Source organism: Puntigrus tetrazona, chromosome 21 (genome assembly GCF_018831695.1).
Source record: "Puntigrus tetrazona isolate hp1 chromosome 21, ASM1883169v1, whole genome shotgun sequence".
Taxonomy (NCBI): domain Eukaryota; kingdom Metazoa; phylum Chordata; class Actinopteri; order Cypriniformes; family Cyprinidae; genus Puntigrus; species Puntigrus tetrazona.
In genome coordinates, this window is record NC_056719.1 from 4207424 (window position 1) to 4229269 (window position 21846).

The following is a 21846-nucleotide window of genomic DNA, read 5'->3' on the forward strand; positions in this document are numbered from 1 at the left end:
ACATCCGAAGTCTGGCCAAGGTCCTCTATTAACTCTGCTTTTCATTGTTTACGTGACAGTTATATAAGTTTAACTGTTTTTTTGTGAATTAGGATGGTTTTATTTATCCTCATTTTGTTTCAACTCTTTTACTCTGTAGGTAAAGTCAGACTATGATCAGCTCAGAAAGGCTTTTGGTTGTGTGAGTCAAGAGAGACTCTGCCAGGCAGGAGAAGGCTCAGCTCCAAGACAAACTGGAGAACCTTGAGAGCAGGTCCTGAAGGTAAGATCAGCGTTGGATATTTGTTAAATAGCAGTTTGATTATCGATTCAAATCCAACCAGCAATCAATACATCTTGATGATATGCTTGTCAAACTTTAATCTTAAGAACACCAGCCATTTAGAAAGAGTTTTGAGGACAGAGACATCCTTGTAATTGATTAGTAAATCATTAAACTTCTTTTCTCATATGTAATAAGCAATCTGCATCGTTTAAGATCATATTTCCTAATGGCAGGGTCTTGCTTTTAAAGGAAAAAACTGATACCAGCTGAGATAATGATGTTTCATTTATCTGACTTGTTTCTGTCAGCGTCATGTTGCTGACTCATTGTTCAATGAAAAGTGTTCCTGCACTTGTCGCTTTATTGACTGCTTGTGTCATGTGTCTCGAGAGGAAGAAAGCTCTTATAACAAGAAATCGACGGCTCATCTTTGAAATGAGAAATATGTATTTATCTCTCCTACCTTTATTATTGACTATGTGATAAATGATTACAGAAGAGATGATACGAGACAAAGAAGTAGAACTATTATTGCAGTCGGGCAGAAAACAAGGTTCTCGTAAAATTTCAGGATTCTTTTTGATGTTGTTTGAAGATTTTTTTTTGCTCCTCAGAAATGCGTAATCGTTCCAGATAGTGTTGCTGCAGCTGGACTGAAATAAAAGATTTTCTTTTAAAGAAAAAATAGAGCTTCTTGAATTTCTGTCTGAAATGTTTCATTTGAACTTTCCACTGGGCAAGTCATCTATTTTAAATCCTAAATTCTTAAAGGGATAGTTCCTAAAAATGCTGTCATCCGTTATTACTGACCCTCATGTCAATACGTAGCTTTTTTTAATGGAACCTGAAAGAAAATATAGTTTTGATAAAATACCCCAGTGTTTTTATTAATGTTTTCCTCGCATGCAGTTAAAGCTCTTAAGCTGCGCCTGTTTTACTGAATATGCAAAGCATCGAGTGTACAGACATGTGAGTGTGTGAGGTGTGCATGTACGTTTAAAAACTCCACGAAGTCATCAAAGAAAAGAAAAGAGGCTTTAGCTCCTTGAAGAGGATGGAGATAAGAACAGTGAGAGAAATGGGGAGAAAAGATGGATCTTAGACCTTATAAGCTTAAGCTTTTAAGCCTCACAACACATCTGATATGCTTCAGTCCCTACTCCTGTCCAGTTTAACTGCATCTTGAATAAAGGAAAAGGAAGCCTGAACCACAAACAGTCAATTAGACATTCTTTATTGCTTTTTATTCTTCAGCTTTTATTGCAAGCGTCCTTGATTTTCTCTGTTTTCACAGATCATGATGTATTTACCAAGTGCTTCTCCATCAATGACTGTTGGTGTCATCTCTCACTGTCACAATTGTACTTAATGTGTCTGTTAAAGCGTGGTTGGTTATTCATAATGCTTTTTCCCAGATCTTTGTCACAGCCAGAAAACAGCAGATTAGAACAGTGATCAACGGTTTGTTTCACAATGTATCTTTAAGAAAACAGGAGTTTCTACAAACGTTTGTCACATGTCCTAATTCTAGTTTCCTTTTTTTCCCTCTTCTTTCTGTTTTTCTTGTCTTCAGCATATGCGAGAGGCTGCAGATCGGCGGCAGCAACTGGAGGCAGAGCATGAGCAGGCCTTGGCTTTCCTCAACTCCAGACAGCAGGAGATCAACCTTCTGCAGAAGGTAAGCACCTCAGTGAACCTCAAACATACCTGCACACACGTGTGTTTGTGTGTGGATAACAAGTCCCAGGGGTTGATTTTTATTTATTGAATTGATGTTTAACACTTTTTTGATATAAAATATCCTACCAAGCGGTGATTTTGTAATTTATGCAGACATGTGAAAAACATTTTGTTTAATTGTTAGCAGGGCTGCAACAAATGATAATTTTGATAATCGATTAATCCAACTATTATGGGAACAATTAATGGACTAAGCTTACATTTGTTTATTGATTAATTAGTGTTTCAATTATGCATCTTTTGTTGTTATGAACATTAAGTTATATGTGTAATACGTTTTCTTTATTGTATATTAAATATAGAGCTGCTTTATAGCAGAAAATCAAATTATAATTCTAACTGAACATGACAATGAAGATGTCTTTTGCTCCTCAGAAATGCATGTTCATTAAAAAAAGGAAATAAAAAGTTTCTACGATGTTATGTAAATAGTGCCGATTGCAGAGCTAGTGCAAACATCTGCAGCACAATAATCAGATCTTAACGCTGACATCTTAGTTGTGTGTTTATTATGTTATTGAGAGAAAAACCTGCAGCGCATATTTACATATACATTTAAGCACTGCTCTCAGCAGTCCGAATGTTCGCTAAACACGCTGCGTGTGTATATCAAAGTTGTTTTTACATCTAAACTACCTGCAAAACCACACTCTTCTTGTTCGGCTTCATTTGCAATTCTCATAACCACGTCTTCTTGCATTAGACTGCAGTGCTGAATTGCAGCCTTGGTCAAACTGCTTTATTGCAGGCTTTTATATTACACCATATGAGATCAAACAACTTTATGATATAAAAAAAAATTGCTTTAAAAACATCTAGCTATGAAATTGTAAATAGCAAGAATGAACGCTTTTTACAGCGCAGGTTACTACAACAAACCAGTTCTGTTCCCCGCGACGTCTTATTCATCTGTTATTTATTGTATCATATCTAATGATCGTGACACACCATAATTTTTTCCAGTCCTTCCGTAGAAATTGACGTAAGGATAAGGAAATATTCTTTTGACATGGCAGCAATAGATATTATGGCATAGAAGGGCTGGATAAAATCAGTGCAGACATATAATAGGATCATGGCTGCAGAACTGTTTGCTTTTCTTTGTGTCTGCGGCCTTTCAGGAAGGAGCAGCGACAGGCAAACAAAGCAATTAGAGCCGACAGAAGACACCGCATCAGTGCAGATCCTAGGAGGGGTTTGACAGAGCTTTTACCTCACTAACATACACGACACAGGAATATATGCACAAATGACTTGCTGTTACAACTTGCATGGCAATCATAGCCTGTTTCTATCTTTCAATTTCCTGTTTGCCTACAAACAAAGAGTTTTCATTATGATTTTACTCACTTACGAGCGACTGCTCTGAGCTGAGACTCACAGTTTTGCCCTTCAAATACTGAATTTCCCCTCTGGGATCAATAAATCTGTCTGAAATTAGATGAAGTAGCTTTGCCAACCAAATCTTGGCAAATCTTTTTTAGCATCAATGTGAAATTATAATGTCCTACTGATGTTGCAGTCGGTTTCTGAGATTTGGGTTCATCAGGTTTTGAGTGAATGGAATCGCATTTGTACAGATACACTAAATATGCTATCTCTTATTTTCAGGTTCAGGCTGAAGCTGAAAAAGAGCACGAAGAAGTGGTGCATTTGCTAGAGGTAAAAATAATCTACTTGCTTTCCTTCTGTCCTATGGCATCCTACTATGAAAAGCCTAATTTACACTCCTGGCTTGGTCAGCAGAGTCTGCTGTTCGTGCAAAAATAAACTGTCTACCCAAATTATCTGACAAACATAGAAGGGACCGATGCCACCTGTCTGGACCCCTCATGTGTTTGATAAAAGACCTCCGTGTCTGACAGTCAGTCCATTCTGAGAAGCTTTTGCTTGTCACGTACTATCAGTTTGACTTTCGTGGAGAACTTGTGTCCCCTATGGGATGTCCTTCCAGAGTTTCTTTATTTTTACGACCTTCATAATTTTTGCCTTTTCTCATCTTTAATATATATATATATTTTTTTATATCTTGCGATTTTGTTTCAAGCCATTCAGTTTATCCTTTTTCCATAGTTGAATATTTTGTTTGTTTTGTGATATTTTTCATCTCTGATCCTTGTCATTCTGATTTATATTTATTTATATATATATATATTTTATTTTTTCCCCTTTTCTGTTTAAACAGAGCCATATGGACAAAATGCAGGTACACACACTCAATCATTCAGAGATTTTTTGTAACATTCCATATCAATTTGTTTTTCCTCATTCGCTTTTAAAATAATGAATCACCCAGAAATAATTTTTGTCATCATTTACTCGTTCCAAAACTTTTTTTTAATTCATTTATTCTTATTTTAATCCATATGGCTAAATTGAGGCTTCATATAGGATACAAAAAACATTATAAAAGCATCATGAAAGTGGTCATTGAGATTTATAAAGATCAGAAGAACAGACTGAAATTTAAGTCTTTATGAATGTCACGAGAGATGAGTAAATAATGACAGAATTTTCATTTTGTATAACCTAGCCCGTTAAAATCATTGCATCATTTTGTGTCCTTTGCTGCTACACTCATCGTCATGGCCGTAAATTGTTGCTGCGAAAGTTTAGCAAATAACATGAAGTTTCCATCAGGTTTCCATCAGGTCAGGTCTTCGCATCAGGTCTTTTGTTGTTGGGGTGAAACTAGGACCTGGTGAAATTATGTGACTGTATCAGTATTAAGGTCTGGTTAGATAATGCACTTAAACACACACACACACACACACACACACACAGAGGTTATTTAAACCTCTAATGCCTTTGCCACTAAAAAGTGTCTCTGTTTTGTGCAGTGTCTCATGCATGAAACAGTGTTCTAAAATTAAGGTTTTCAAGTTAAATCTAGGGATGCGTGCCAAAACTATCATTATCTTTACATTTTCTGTATCCTCCTTGGATATCAGAAAAAATAGGCTTCTAATAGAGGAAAAAAATATTCCATTAACATGTTGTTATTGTTACAGGCTGTGCATTGTGAATCAAACTGCATTTTGTCACAAATGTATATAATGCTGGATCATATGTCTAATAGCATGGGTTTTAGTGCTGTATTTTACCCAGTTTTTGTTTGATATTTTAGGCTGGTAATCACTATGCTGCTATATATACAGTTTTTATTTTCAGCTTTGATGTGTTAGTAATTTTGCATATTGTTGAGTGTAATCCTGCAATTGTTGGTTCCTATAACAAAACCATTTGACAACTGCTGCTGCAGTTCAGTGTATCTCATCAGTGTTTTTATTCATGTGTGTGATATGAATGTTTGTATTTCATCGTTTGTGTATTTCCTTCTTCTGGTATATTCTTTACCCTGACTCTCAAAGGTCAAGGTTCATGACTTAGAGCAGAAATGCCGGACACAGAGTGAGCAGTGCAATATTTTTGTCGAAAGAGCTGGAGAAATATCACCTGGGGTCAGACGTGGAGGATACACTCAACACTGACTCACAGGAGAAAAACTTGTGCAACAGTTACAAAAGCCTGCAGCGCCAGGTCGAAAAAAGTGAGTAAAGCATTTTTCAAACAGATGGGGGTGTATCTTCTCCCACATGAACCACAGACATTTCAGAATGTTGTGAGCAGTTTTATAACACCTTTCTAGAATTTCAGGCATTTCTTAAAAGCCCCTAATTTAAATAAGAATGTCTTTTTTATCTCATACGTTCATTTACCAATGTAAAATCATGCTTTTTGTAAGGGAGAAAATTCAGAATGCAGAATATTTTTCACTAAATAGAGTGCTACAAAACATAATTTAATTTCCGTTATAAACCCCAGTAGGATTTTTCCATTGTTTTCCACAATTTTTTTAATTATTGCAGAAAACAAGCTTTGTGTCCAACAAAAGTTTATGATACTTATAAAAAAACACAACTTCTATGAATTTGAATATCGAACCCTAAATACAATCACCATAAGCTAGACCTTATTACCATTAACCTCTAGAGATGTGTTTAATAATTATTTAATTTTTACAGATGTCATCACTTATTATTATTTATGTAATACATGCTTACACAAGTAAATCATATATTCTTAACGCATAACATTAATATATAAAATAAACACAGCACAGTTATTTAAATCCATTAGTTTAGATCCATCCTATTGTTGAGTGAGCAAAGTCACCGATCTCCATTATAACTCGTGCTTCCAGGTGATGAGAGATCTGACGGATCTCCACTGGTCTCAGAACTGCCCATAGTACAGCAACACAAGAGAGACAAGCCGGAGCAGCTGTCGGTCAAACCCACCGTTCAAACCCAGAGTCGCTCCAGCAGCCCCATGCAAGCATCCTCTCAGAGGTTTGTCATGCGCCTCAGCTACACTGTGATCATTCGGTTACCCGTTGCCTCGAGCAGACAACAGTATCTGTTTATCTGTCTGCATTTTACTCAAGAGAAAAGAAATGTGCTCATTTCATGCTTTTATAATTGGTCTCTCTCTCTCTATAATTAGATCCATAATTGACCTCATATCAGATGCTGAAGATTGTCTGATGCTTTAGGAAGAAAAGTCAGTTGTTTGTGAAAACAGATGCCCAAAGTATGGAGTCAAATAAATAATTTAATATTTAAGTGAAGTGTGAAATTGTTTTTGATCTTAAAATATTGTCTTCCCTTTTAACTGTAAACCATTTATATGTTGATTTTGCAAAAATACCGCATTGTGTAAAGACTTGATGCTGCTATCAAAAGACATTTGAGCGTTTCAGGCAGCTCAACACAGCAATACTGGCTCAACCGTTGACAATAGAAAAAAACTCTGTTTTTGCACTTCAGTTTGGTGACCGCCAAAGAAATGATACACTTCAGTTTTATATTTTCCCTGGGTATGAGATTGACATCAGTGCAAATAGGTAATAATCATGTTCTCTCTGGGAACTTAATCAGACATGAATCAAATCATCCATGAACACATGTATGCACTGTGCACATTGGGAGCAGGACTGGAAAAAAATAGATGTTATGTAATGATCCTCGCACAAACCCTGGCATAGTACATTCACTTTAGAGTGGAATTTACAGATCAGGATCAAGTGTGTCAGCTGATTTTCTCTGTCTGTAGATGGATGATGAAGTGAGCCCAGCTCCGAGGACCAAGACAAGATACACAGGCCAGGTCCGTCTCTGCACTGCCCGATACAGGTATATTTCTTACCTCTTATATCCTATATATATATATATACACAAGGGTTGTGTCACGTTCTCCGGACTTTGTTTATGTTTTCGTCTCGTGCCATGTGCTCCCTGTGCCCTGCCTTCCTCAATGTTAATTATATCATTGTCATCAGCTGTGTCGTGTTAAGTTAGTTAATTTCCCTGTGTACTTAAGTCCTGTGTTTTCAGTTCCGTGTGTCCGATCTCGTCCGTATTTGCGTGTGATGTTGTCCCGCTTATCTGCCTGCCTGTCTGCCTGTATATTGTTTATTTCATCCCCGAGTGGATTAAAGCCTTTTTGTTTCGCTTAAACTCGTTGTTTGCTCGCCTGCCTTTCACACCCGTGACAGAAGATCGGACCGCATAAAAAAGTACAGTTTTAGCGCGATTATTTCTTTTATTTTGTGGTCATGTATTCCCGCATAACGACTCCCAACTTCCTCATCCTCCTGCTGGAGCAGGAGGATCGCTTCTCGAGGTTATACGAAGGACTTCTCGCCTCGCGAACGACTCGCGCTACCCGGACAGCTTCCTCTGCTCGATCCACTGCCGAGGATTAAACACCACCACACGAGCGAAGCTGTCCGAGACGGCCCTCGAGAGAGCGTCGCCGCTTACATCGAGTGGGTGCTGGTGTCCTGCAATTCACCAATGACTGTTGCGCTGGAGGACACCGACACCAGCCCCACTCAGGATCCAGAGCCCAGCTCATCCCTTCACCGTGTGGTCGAGCCCCAGCCTGAGCCCACCGCTGACACGGGGGCGGAGTCGAGCGTGTCCACGGACCCATCGCCAGAGAGAGCGACCGAGCCGTGGAGCGTAACAGGACCCGAGCCGAATACGCCAGACCAGGTGGGCGAGCCAGCAACAGAGCTCACCACGGTGGAGCGAGCCGACTGCAACAAGAGCGCGGAGTGGAGCTCCGCCCAGTGCACATCGGCTGAGGGTGAGCTGATTCCCCACCTAGGGCTGCTGGATCCCCAAAAACTCCCTCCATTGCCCGCGCCACGTGCGCTCGCCTCCCGTGCCCGCGCCTCGCGGCGCTCCGTCCGTGCCCGCGCTGCGGCGCTCCGTCCGCGCCCGCGCGCCGCGCGCTCCGTCCCGATGCCCGCGCCTGCGCGCGCTCCGTCCGATGCCCGCGCCGTGCGCTCCCTCCGTGCCAGCGCCGCGCGCTCCCTCCCGTGCCCGCGCCACGCGCGCTCCTCCAGTGCCCGCGCCCGCGCGCGCCTCCAGTGCCCGCGCCGCGGCGCTCCTCCAGTGCCCGCGCCAGTGCGCTCCCTGTTTTCCCTCCCTCCCACCCTTGTCACACAACGACGATGGATCCCAGCGGCCCTGCGCCACCCTCAGCTCTCCAACTGGAGCTCGCCACGGGTCTGCCGGTCTCCGTCGCCGCGAGGTGAAGGATCCTCGCCTCGCCGTCCTGCCTCCGAGACCCAGACTCCTCCTCGGCTCGTAGACCCGCCGGCTCCCCTGGGCTCCTAGCTCCTCCTCTCCACCGTGGTCCGTCAGTCCACCAGCTCCACCAGGCTCCATCGCCCCCGGCTCCGCCTTGGTCTGTCGCCGACCATCCGTCGCCTCGGGATTCCTCTCCTCCGGCTTCACCTCGTCCCTCCATCCCACCGGCTCTGTCAGGCTCCTCCTTCCTCCGGCTTCACCTCAGTCCTCAGTCGCTCTGGCTCCGCGCGTCCTTCCCGCCCCCGTCTCCGTGTCAGTCGCCGGCCTGCGGCGCCGCCTCGACCTCCAGCGCCTCGACGTCACCCTGGCTCTTCGGCTCTCCGTCTTTGCCTCAGTCTCTCCGCCAACTGCTCCACCGCCGCCGGTCGGCCCCATGGAGTCGATGGTCACTCCTCCTCCATGGCTCCTCCCTCCGTCGACTCCACCGTGGACCACCATAGCTGGGCTCTGGATCTCCTCCTGCTCCGGACTCCTCCTTTCTTCTCCCTGGCTCCTCCCTCCGTCTGTTCCTCCCTGGACTGTCTGTTTACCCCCTCCTGGGGCCGCCCTCCACCAGAACCTCCTCCCAAGATCCTGTACCTCCAGTTCCCAGACATTTTGTTTTTGTTGTTCCTCTTTAGGTGCGAGGACGCACCTTCCGGGAGGGGGTGTAATGTCACGTTCTCCGGACTTTGTTTATGTTTTCGCCTCGTGCCATGTGCTCCCTGTGCCCTGCCTTCCTCAATGTTAATTATATCATTGTCATCAGCTGTGTCGTGTTAAGTTAGTTAATTTCCCTGTGTACTTAAGTCCTGTGTTTTCAGTTCCGTGTGTCCGATCTCGTCCGTATTTGCGTGTGATGTTGTCCTGTTTATCTGCCTGCCTGTCTGCCTGTATATTGTTTATTTCATCCCCGAGTGGATTAAAGCCTTTTTGTTTTCGTTTAAACTCGTTGTTTGCTCGCCTGCCTTTCACACCCGTGACAGGTTGTTACCAGTAAGGTTTTTTGTTTGTTAATTTGAGAATTTTTTATTTTTATTATGCCAGGATGCATTAAATCAAAGTAACAGTAAAGATGTTTATGTGTTCCAAAAGATTTCTATTTTCAAATTAAAATGTCTAGATATCATAGAATCCTAAAAAGAAAAACCATCCTGTGTAAATGTAAATTTTTCAAAATATATACTGTATGTTTGTATAGTTATTTTCATATCTATTTATAAATATACACAGTACACACATATATAATGTAAATCAAAGCTTTTATTTTAAATGCGATTAATCACAATTGTTAGACTGCACCAGTAAACATATTTTTCAATAAAAAAATCTGCCTTAATCTGCCTATTTCAGCATTAGAGAATTTAAAGTGTAATTAATATACAAAACATTAAAATACATTTTTACTGTCTTTAACAATTTGAACGGCAGTGAACTCAAATAATACATACGCATATTTATAAATGTATGTTTTTATATTTCGCTTAATTCTTAGGTTTTTTTTCCCTCTCACTCTCTGATCCAGTTATAATCCCTATGATGGACCAAACGAGCATCCAGAAGCAGAGCTCCCTCTTGTGGCAGGGAAGTATTTGTACGTATATGGAAACATGGACGATGATGGATTTTATGAAGGTAATTATGAGTTATGATATGAGAGGTGTAATTCTTATTGTAGAAAGAACTAAGAATTTTCATAAAAAAAACAACTCTCCAATTGAATTTCCAATAATAAAAAAATCCCAACAACTTAATTGCTAATGGACATAAGTAATTGACACAGATGACTAAGAGTGAATTTAGTCTGTAAGCATCACCTGGCAGCATGTATTAAAATGATATGCTTACAGAATGCATCACAATTACATTTTATGTAATGAGATCTGCCGCAGCTTATGAGATCTTTCTATTTCTGTTTGTTCCAGGAGAGCTATTGGATGGCCAGCGTGGCCTGGTTCCCTCTAATTTTGTGGAGTTTGTCCAGGACAAGGAAAAGCCATCTATCGAGGGTGGAGAGGAGCAGGGCAGGCTGGAGCAGAGCTGTCTGAGCCTGGTGACCATAGATGGAGGCGCTCCTCTCGACAGCCTTAGCACTGATGCCCTCGGTCACTGCAGCAATGGGACAGGCGCTCTGGATGGAGAGGAACTGAGTGATGACATCGTGCCTTACCCCAGGAAGATCAACCTGATCAAACAGCTGGCGAGAAGTGTGATAGTGGCCTGGGAAGCGCCTCAAGTGCCCCTCGGCTGGGGCAACATCAACGGCTACAATATCTTAGTGGATGGGGAAGTACGCTCCTCTGTGCCGTTTGGAGGGAGGACCAAACTGCTTCTCGAAAAGCTGGACCTGGCTGCCTGCACATACCGCGTGTCAGTACAGAGCGTGACGGACAGGGGGCTCTCTGATGAGTTGCGCTGCACCTTGCTGGTGGGCCGCAATGTTGTGGTGGCGCCCACCGGTTTGCGCATGGATGATATTTTACGTGACGCTGCTGAGCTTTCGTGGCTGCCCAGTAATAGTAACTACGCCCATGTTGTGTATTTAGATGGCGTGGAGCACGCTGTGGTGAAGCCATGCTCTTACAAACTGCGTTTTGTAAACCTGAAGGCCGCCACAGTGTATAAAGTAAAAGTGTTGGCCAAACCTCACCAGGTACCCTGGCACATGCCTCTGGAACAGAGAGAGAAAAGAGAGGCTGGAGTGGAGTTCTGTACCCAAGCTGCAGGTGAGATTCAGATCTATATTTGTTCAAATATCGCACCAATATTAAACGTATTTCATTTATAAAGTGTATCTCTGATAATGCTGTTTTTAATTAACAATTCAATGAACCAGCTCAAACTACACTTAATAGAATCGTATTGCAAGAGTCATTTGTGCGTCTGTCTGCATTGTCATGCATTGTGTGTTTTTAATTCACTTAAAAGAACTAGTTCATAAAAGTAATTTGTTTATGAATCAATCTACACTTCTTCACTGCATTTTTTGCATTCACTTAAAAGGACAGTTCACCCAAAAAAGAAAATGCTGTCAATAATTACATTAATTACCGTCATGTCCTTCTAAATCCGTAAGGCGTTTTTTCATCTTTAGTATACAAATTAAGGAATTTTTGGTGAAGTCTGAGAGCTTTCTGACGCTGCCTAGACAGCAAGGGTCTTAGCATGATCAAGGCACAGAAACGTAATAAGGAGGATATTGTTAAAATAGTTTATCTGATACCAGTGGTTCCACTATAATTTTATGAAGCTACAATACTTTTTTGTTCTAAAACAAAAAGTATGGAGATGGACCACACATAACATGCAAAAAAAAAATAGTAGGCTAAATGGTGCGCAAGATTTTGCAAATCGGAGAAACAAACTAGTAATGGTGTGCATGATTTCTTATATTTTTACTGCATTACATTTGTGGGGCTCTGTACAAAAAGAATGACAATTTAAAAATGATTTTCCTCCACATCACCCTATAGCACCATTTTGGAAATGATTGCAATCAGAATGTAAGCAAGGCGCAGCTCAATGCATGAAAAAACTTTCTTACAGCTTCATAAAATTGTGGTTGAGCCATTCATGTCACACAGACTATTTAAACAATGTCCTACTTCCTATGTTTCTGTGCCTTGATCATTGAGGGCCTTTCTGTCTATGGAGGGTCAGAAAGCTGTATGTTAGTAGTAGATGAATGCTGCTTGCAGCTTGTAAGGATAACTCAAATGTTGTCCATTATTGTGCATCCATTATTTTGCAGTGACTACATTACAAATATTTAATTGTAAAGTTAAGAACATGGTCTAAACTGTACAGTTAAGTTCAGCAGAATGCAGTGATGGGAAATGTTGAACAAACAGATTTTCCCATACCCACTGAAAATTTATTTTGGGATTATAAGAATCAATGTCAGAATTGTTCAAATCTTAATTAAACCAAAAATCAGGCTGACACACATATCAGACCCTAATAGCACACTCAATCTCCCTTGAGATGTAAAAAAACAGAAAAAACGCTATTTTTGTTGTTCTGATTAGCACAACACTCTACTTAAAATAGTCAAAGGCAACAGAAATGAGTTTAGTGAGGCTAATTGGATTAATTAATTAGCTGAAATGCTCAGGCACTTAGAAGTAATGCTTGCCCTTATAGCATTATCCAGCTATGAAGCTGTTGAAAAGTCCATATTACTGTACACTTGAGTTTAAGCAAATAAACGCAATGAACCCAATCCTTTCTAAACATCATGTCTCTACTGTGAGGTATGTTACTGTAACTAACTAGTGGTTATCTGTCCCTCCCCAGGACCCCCTCTGCCTCCTCAAGAAGTCCAGGTCCAGTGTGGACAAGCCCCAGGAGTCCTCCAAGTTCGTTGGAAGCCCCCTCCAATGACACCCATGGGAACCTCCAATGGTGCAAATGTCATTGGCTACGCAGTCTGCACTAAGGGTCAGAGGGTAAGAATCTGCATGCATCAGCAGTCATATCTGGTGATGTTTATATGACAGAACAGTTCTGGACCGCATGAAGGCTAAACAAGAGTCATCAAGACCTATTTTTATCAAAAAGTGATACTGATGCCCTCTGTTGGTAGAGCTGGCTGAATCTAAACACTTGAATAAATTGATTATGGTGATATTAGGTGATGGAACTTTCTTACACTAACAGTTTTTTGTAATGTTATTTAAATGATTCATGAGGAGACGTTTGATTTAAATGGTGCGTTTCCTATTTAAATGACCAAATTTTGCTCGCAAAATAACTGTAAATTTGATGTCATCTTAACACCTATACTAATACTGTTTCAGATTGCTGAGGTGTTGTATCCACTGGCAGATTATGCCGCAGTAGAACTGAACCGTCTCCAGTGCTTGGAGGCCCATGAGGTTATTGTCAGGACTTTATCAGCACAAGGGGAATCTCAAGACTCCCATGCCGCCGTCATTCCAAACCACCTGCTGGTGCCTCTTCCTAAAACCCTTCCTCCCTCTCACCACATGCAATCATCTCTCCCACCCCAACAGTCCCAACCAATGCCTCCTCATCCCCAAATTCGGACCCTTCCTCCTCACCCTGGACCACAACAACCCACCCATCTCCAACCCCTTCCGTTCGCCCCAACCAGCCCCCATCTCATCTCCATCCCCATCGTATGCCCCATCCCACACAACCCTCTCACCCCACCTCCAGCCTTTACCACCACACCCCATCCCTCAACCCCAGCCCACCATCCCAATGCCCCAGCCTCAGACATCCATGCCCATGCCCCAACCCCAGCCACCCATGCCTATGCCTCAGCCCCCAACAGCCCATGGCCATGCCTCAACCCCAACCGGCCATCCCCATGCTTCAACCCCAACCAACAATCCCAATGCCCCAGCCTCACATTCCCCAACTACCCCTTCCCCAGTCCCAAAGACCACTAAGTGCCAGAGAACTGGAAACCAAAGAGCCAGGGCCAGGAATGCATCATCATGGAGGAGGCCCACCTCAGCCATGGGAGCCTGGCTGCTCCCCATCAGGCATGCCCACAGGCCTGCCACATGGACACACCCTGGATGCTCCGGCCTGCCCAAACCGCTGCTCCCATCACCTCAAAGGATCCTTCCCCAACCCAGGGGTACACTCATTCCTGACACTGTGGCCAAGGCTATTGCCCGAGAGGCAGCCCAAAGAGTGGCTGCAGAAAGTGGACGGGTGAGTCAAGTTAGCAAAAAGCATGCTATATAAAGTAGCTGCAGCTTTAACCCTAGAATGCATGATTCAAGAAACTTGAATAATGGGGGTCAAAATGACCCATAGCAAAGTAATTTTTTTTGAAATGGTAATTTAATTAAAATTTATATATAATAAAGAAAACTATAAAAAAAAATTGTGTTTATATATATATATATATATATATATATATATATATATATATATATATATATATATATATATATACATAATCATTTTAAATAAATAAATAAATATTTATTTATTTAAAAGGATAGTTCACCCAAAAGAAAATTCAGCATATAATACATATGGATGTTCTAGGTTTTGGCTACCTGGACTTTGAGGAACGAAAACCTCTCATTTAAAGTATTTTAACTTAAATTAACCAAAGTCAACTGCATTTGAAACTCTAAATTATGACGCTGTTTACATTTTTGTGCGTGAACTATCCCTTTAAGTGTAATGAAATAATTTAGGATTATATACTTTAACAATTATTAATTTGATCTTATATGTTTAAACCTTTGAGTAAAGTTCATTTGTTATTTTCGTTGTACCTTACATTAATTAAAACTGATGTTTATGTGTGAGAATTTGCTGACTTTATTAATTGTATTTTATTTTAATGAATGATTATTTAGAAAATATATCATTTTGTGAACTTTTTAATCAAGAATGCATTATTACTATTATTATTATTATTATTGTTTATATATATATATACACACACAATGTCATTCTGACCCCCTTTTCAAAGACTAGGGGTAGTTTTTTTGAAACCATTAATAAATATACAACTATTTTGCTGAGGCTTATATTTGACTTCTATGAAAATACAATTTGTCAAGTTATTTATTAAAAACGATCATCATAACATCCTAATGGGGCAGGATTGATCCTTTATGCATTCTAGGGTTATTATGTGCAAATAACAACTCTTAAAGAGTTAATGAGCATACAGAAGATTAGCTATCTTGTCAGTACTTAACCTCAGCATAACTGTCAGATTTCTTTATTAAGATTTCTGAAAGTACTTTAATATATTTAGATGGAGAGGAGAAGCCAGGGTTTCACTCTCAAAATTCAGATGAGGAAGAGGATGAGGAAAGCTATCAGGCCCGCAGAAGAGGAGCATCTGTGGATGACTTCCTCAGGGGCTCAGAGCTGGGCAGGCAGGTATGGCAGTTGAAGTGATTGCCTTACCACACAACAACAGGCATAAGAGGCAAATGTCAGCATTGAATGTTTAGGTTTGTTGTATTAGTTTATGTTTTCTTTTTTTTCTGACAATCTGCATTTCACAGTCTCATTACAGTCACAGCGAAGAGTATCATACAGAGAGCAGTCGAGGCTCGGACCTCTCGGATATCATGGAAGAAGACGAGGAGGAGTTGTATTCTGAAATGCAGCACGAAGAAGGCAGGCGACGAAACTCCCACAATGCACCCAAGGTATTTCAAAAAGGGAAGACATCTCACAATAACCCAGTGACATCCTGGTTTGCATGGCTTTAACTAGTTTGGTTTCTTCCCGATTCAAGACCGGAGGCAGCACTCCATCTTCGAGTCAGCTGGATCGGGAATCATACCGGAAGCCATCTCACAGAGGTCCTCAACCTCAGCGCCGACCCCTCACGGTCCCATCCATTGGTCAGTGCTCTCCCAGTAAGAGACAGGAGTCTGAGACTTGCGTTCAGGGCCTGTCTGTCCTCCTGCTCCACATTTTCTATGTCTGAACTATTCACTTGTCAATGTGTTCCAGACCGCCACTGTGTGTTCCAACCATAACCATATCCTGTTGCTTTCAATCATTATAACCCTCTCTGAATTTTTAAATCGATTAAATGCTAGAGTAGTTAGGCGTCTCCAGCCTGGGCAGGTTGACGCAGAACAGCCTTCGCATGATATAACGACTCTCTGATTGGTGTTTCCCTCAGAGATAACCACTGAGAGTAACAGTGAAGGAACCTCTCTCCGGTCAAGGAGGATGTTTACTATGGCAGTGTAGCGCGACACAGGACATGGTCCTCCCGAAGGCACGGGGGACGCAGGCCTCCTTATGGTACGTGCATTTAGAGTGAGGTTCGAGGATAACGAAAAATGGCCAAACGCATGAATCTGCACTGGACTGCACCAAGATGGAAGCTTGTGTTGGAAGCGGTGCTGTAAGATGGCACCAATAGCAACATGTTTGCACAGAGAATGCTCCTCCCCTTTGCACTGCCCCACCAATGGATGCCTGCCAAACCCCCCTCCTCTTTTCAACCTGACCACAATCATACTTTTACTTTGGCCATGCATGACTTAATGGTGAAAGTTAAAGGGAGCGGCATCGCACCGAACGAATGCCAACGAATATGTATGTACGAAACGGTTGACCAGGAAGAGAACGCAAAGCGGTTCCTTGGCATCGACTGCAAAGGCAACTGTGTGGAATGCATATTGGGCATGTTGGAGTCACAATCGAGCACAGCTTCAGAGTTGCGGCAGGGACAAAAGGAAACAGGTGTAGTTTTATCCGGGGCTAATGTGCCCCATCTGATGGGTCTTTCTCGGATCCAGAACTCTGCATGGTTTACAGTAGCTCAGACTGTGTGTGCTCCTCTCTCCCCCTCTCTGTGTGTGTGTGTGTGTGTGTGTGTGTGTGTGTGTGTGTGTGTGTGTGTCAGTGAGCTTCATGTTTGGCTTGCTGCTCATCTGTAATTGGCTGCCATATGGGTGTTTCACTCCCAATCACCACACACCCACACACACTGGCAAACACAAACAGTGACACACATCATAACCATCACATTACTGTAAGAAATGTCTGTTTTCTTCAACTCACCCAAGATGTGTTTGGCAAATAAATGGATTGTGCAAGTATGGAGAGGAATTTCACTCCATTGGACTGAACTGCATGCTTATTCATATTGTCTGTTGTAATATACAGAGATGAGAACTTGTATGCTGTTAATTAGTTGCTTTAAATCCTTTGGATGTTTGTATGCCCATCATTAAAAAGTCCTGAATGCTTGAACTTAAAGACATGCATATTGTATACTGCTTTTACTCCAAGAAAAGTGGACAGCCATATTTTGATAGTTGATCTAAATAATAACATTAGGTTTGTACAGTACATATTAAAACATGATTTTTTCGAAATATGTACTTTGCAATGTACAAAAGAGAGAGTAAAGATATTTCTTACTAAAAATTTCTTTTGAACTTCATATTTATTTTCAAAGAATCCTGAAATGTATTATTTGTTTATCACAGTTTTCAAAAAATGTTTGCTAATAATTTAGTTTTGCATCACGGCAGTAAATTACATTTTAAAAGATATAATAAAATAGAAAACGGTTTCAATTAATATAATATGAAGCAATTTTGCTGACTCTTTTTTCCTTTTTTTTGACATGTAATCACTCGATTAATAGAAGCAGCATTATTAGTTAATATACAATAATCAAAATGGTTATATAAAAATATCACACTGCAGGAACGTGGCTATCCAGCTATCCATGCCAATTATTCCTGCCTATTAGACATCATGGTTTTTACCCTTCTTTTCGTTTTAGATGGATACCGGAACGGCCGCGCTCTCCCCCTTATTATGATGAATCTGAGCAAGAGGACCCGTTTCGAGTCTTTGTGGCACTCTTTGACTATGACCCTCTCTCCATGTCCCCTAACCCTGATGCAGCTGATGAGGAGCTCCCTTTTAAAGAGGGACAGATAATCAAGGTATAGCTCAGCTGGTGTTAATGACCTGTTGTTAAATGGCCCGCTCATTGTTTCAGCATCCTTCTGTCTGTGTGTTTAAGGTGTATGGGGATAAGGATAATGATGGCTTTTATCGTGGAGAGATCCGTGGCAGGTCTGGACTTATTCCCTGTAACATGGTGTCGGAAATCCGTGCTGAGGATGATGAAACTATGGAGCAGCTCATGAAACAGGGATTCCTCCCTCTCAACACTCCTGTAGACAGAATAGGTAGGTGTTTTCCATGTCAGATGCCTCTACAGCTAATATAACGCTACAAAAATAGAAGATTTGAAAACTTTTCATCTTTGTTAGCTGAAAAAAATATTGCTGTGAAAGTGGACGATATGCCAAAAAACTTGTATCATGATATGAGTCATTTTATTTCACTGTAACACCATATAACGATATAGTTATTTTTGCTTTAAATAAGGTCTTTATGATAGCAAAAAATTTGATATTGTTTGTCAGTATGACAAAGCTCACTGAAAACAAGTAAACTGTCAGCGATTAAATGAGAATAAGAAACTAATTACAAGGAATAGGACAAAAAACTAATTAAGAATGCTACATGCATTGTATAAAATTAATCAAACGCTGCATATTATTCACTGTGTAAATTAAATATAGATTTCTTCTTACTAAAGTTACAAAACTGGTTAAGTCCAGAGCAGTGATCTTCTGTCTTTAGTTGTTTGTTTAACATGAATGACAGACAGCAGGATTATTAGACTGCTCTTCAAAGGGTTAGTTTACCCCAAAATGAAAACCAAGTCATTAATTACTCACCTCATGTCTTTCCAAACGTATAAGACCTTTGTTCATCTTCGGAATACAAATTAAGATATTTGTAAAGCAATCAGACGGCCATCTGACCGTCCATCGACAGCAATACAACTGAAATGATCCTAGATTCATAAACGTTTGATGTATTTAACCGTCCAAGGCCTATAAAGCACCAAAAATAACTCTGTTCAGTTCTTCACTTGCACATACCTCTCATGTTCTGCACTCAGAAATGATTCTCAGACAAGATGCATATAGGGAATTTAGTTCTTATTCACAGCTAATTTGTTTCAACAGGTTAAAATCACTTGAAACTATACATTTTGACCATGTAGTAAATCAGTGTGACGTGAGTATGTAGCCTCCATTAAAAGGCAGTTACAAATTTCTACTGGTTCTCATCTAGCGGTATATCGGCCAGCCTTATGTGAAAGTTATTCCAATGATTTCGTTCCTCTCTGTTCTTAATGTTATAGCTATCTGGCCTTCTATTATTTTACAATTAGATTTGTACATAGTTATCGTCCTTGGTCTGAATAAGCCTAAAACCTTTCATTTATTTCTTTTAACTAAAATCTTACTGAAACCAAATGACATATAAATCATAAATAGTTTATATCATTGTATGTTGCTTCCCAAAAGTGTTTTTTTTCTACTTTGTTTGAATACTGAATGCATGGCTACCTTTTTTACCAGCAGCAACTATCTAGACCAGTGGTTTTCAAACCTGTTCTTGGGACCCACAGCTATCAGCAATCAGTCAGATGTTCTTAGTGTTGCCGACTGCTTTCAATTGAAAATAGTTAAATGTAACTAGATGACATCATAATGGCAAAAAGAATAAAAATATATATTTGGCAACTTTTTGCTTTCGTTCTCCTTCAACAGAACAAAATAGGAGAGGTCGCCACCCAGTGGCCACAAGACGAATGGTTGCCCTGTACGACTACGACCCCAGAGAGAGCTCCCCAAACGTGGACGTTGAGGTATTAAATGCATTCGCAACTCGCATATTTGTATTTATGTTCTCAATCTGCTGAACGGGCACGTCTGTAGAGTTGCTGATTATGTGCTTTCTGTGGCAGGCTGAACTGACTTTCTGTGCTGGCGATATCATTGCTGTTTTTGGGGATATAGATGAAGACGGCTTCTATTACGTAAGTCTCATTGTTGTGCTGAGAGCGCTCACGCTGCTTTATTCTGAGCCTGCAGCACTATTGTGTTTTGGTTTTTGGCTTTTAGGGTGAGCTTAATGGACATCGGGGCTTGGTTCCATCCAATTTTCTCGAAGAAGTGCCTGATGACGTGGAGGTCTATCTGACGGACACTCCCTCTCACCACGGTCAGGACGAGTCCAATCCGGTACCGGCACCGCGCCCAGAGACCAAACGGGTACACCATCGCCGTTCTCAGCGCTAGGCCCTGTGTCCATTCATCCTCCGTTTGAGTTTCGGTCCACTCGCCGTCTCTGTGTTTTCTTGTGCTTGTTTGTTTTTTCGTTATGTGACCGTGGTGGTGATTTCCAGTCCAACCTTTCTTGCTCTAGGAAAGGGAGAAGCAAAGCCCACTGCAAACAGAGCCTATTTTTGAGAGCATATAGAGAGACAGGTACAAACGTGACTCTATTAAGAAAGCGAATGTTCGTAGAGGGTCGCCAGAGGACTGTGGAAAAGGCCAAATTCCATTCCTGCGCCGGACTATGAATAAAGCATAAAGCATTTTTGCACTGAAACACAAAACCCTACTTAAGTGAAGATGTTTGCATTAGTCAAAGTGCTTTGTGAAGTCCATAGGGTCTGTGGCTCGTGATTTGTGACCCTGTTAAAAGACTGATTTGGAAACTCACGTAGTTGACGCATGCCTGTTTTTTCCAGGACAGACCTGTAGCTTTTATATAAAAAGTAAACTACATTACCCCAAATGTTGTGTTTCTTTGAGGAGGCTTTGTTTCTTTTTTTTGTATATTGCACATTGTCAAAAAACTCTATTTTTCAGATCGTATGAACTAGCAGAACATATATTATACTCATTCCATCTCTTTCTGAGAGACTAAAATAATATCATTCATGATGTAATTACAATAAATTGAAATAAATGAAAAACCAAAACAAATATGTATTTTTGCTAGTGGACATTTAGTGAATACTTATGTTTGTTTTTGTGTATGTGGTGTTGTTGTTTTTTTTCTCCTCATAATTGATGTGGTTTTTTTATGATGTTGCTGCATTCTAATTTCCTTTTTCCCACCGGCTTTGCCAAAAAAAAAAAGCTGAGGAATATTGTTCATTTCCGTCCTAGCAGACTTTTGTCTTGCTAGGTAAGTTGAGCAACTGGGGATACCAGTGATCAGTCTCATGCATGGGATTTTATGTACAGATTTTTAATGCATTTTATGGATAAATTATATAATTGGGATTTCCTGCTATACTGCCTTTATATATAACAATTAGCTGAATAACAATGATCTGTTGTCCTATAAATATACATTTTGTTTTAGATATATATTTGCTTAAAGGAATAGTTCACCCTCAAATGAAAATGTGTTTACTCACCCTCTGACCATCCAAGATGTTGAAGAATTAGTTTCTTTATTGTAACAGATCTGGAGAAAATTGGCTTAACGTTCCCAGTGGTCCTTCTGAACTGCATGGGTCCCATCAAAATGAGAGTCCAAGCAGCTGATGAAAACACAATAATACACATTACAACTAATCATCACTTTTTCACTGGATGAAGTGTATGCATTATGGATCCTTTGGCTATTTTTTGATGGCATGGAGTAAAGTGGATTACTTGTGGATTATTGTGATGCTTTTATCAGAGGCTTGGACTGTCTTTCTGATAGCACCCATTCACTGAGCAAGTGATATAACGCAATTATTTTCCCAAATCTAATCATGAATTCATACAAACTCATACATGTTGAAACATTCTTATAGTGTTGATTGATAATGAGCTAATT

The 21846-nt window shown here is 40.7% G+C and overlaps 1 protein-coding gene across 1 annotated transcript; it reads left to right on the top strand.

Annotated features, from left to right (window-relative positions):
• Window positions 1–237: 237 nt before the first annotated feature.
• rimbp2a (RIMS binding protein 2a) lies at window positions 238–21069 on the top strand. Its single transcript, XM_043221737.1, is given in 25 exon segments — window positions 238–262; window positions 1839–1943; window positions 3617–3667; window positions 5377–5430; window positions 5432–5555; window positions 6210–6361; window positions 7121–7200; window positions 10172–10281; window positions 10572–11372; window positions 12943–13094; window positions 13446–13749; window positions 13752–13811; window positions 13814–13935; window positions 13937–14216; window positions 14219–14334; window positions 15376–15531; window positions 15660–15806; window positions 15896–16004; window positions 16292–16315; window positions 16318–16420; window positions 17915–18080; window positions 18161–18329; window positions 19773–19870; window positions 19970–20041; window positions 20127–21069. Coding segments are annotated over 24 exon segments (3729 nt in total). The 5' UTR covers window positions 238–262; window positions 1839–1841; the 3' UTR covers window positions 20304–21069.
• Window positions 21070–21846: the final 777 nt, after the last annotated feature.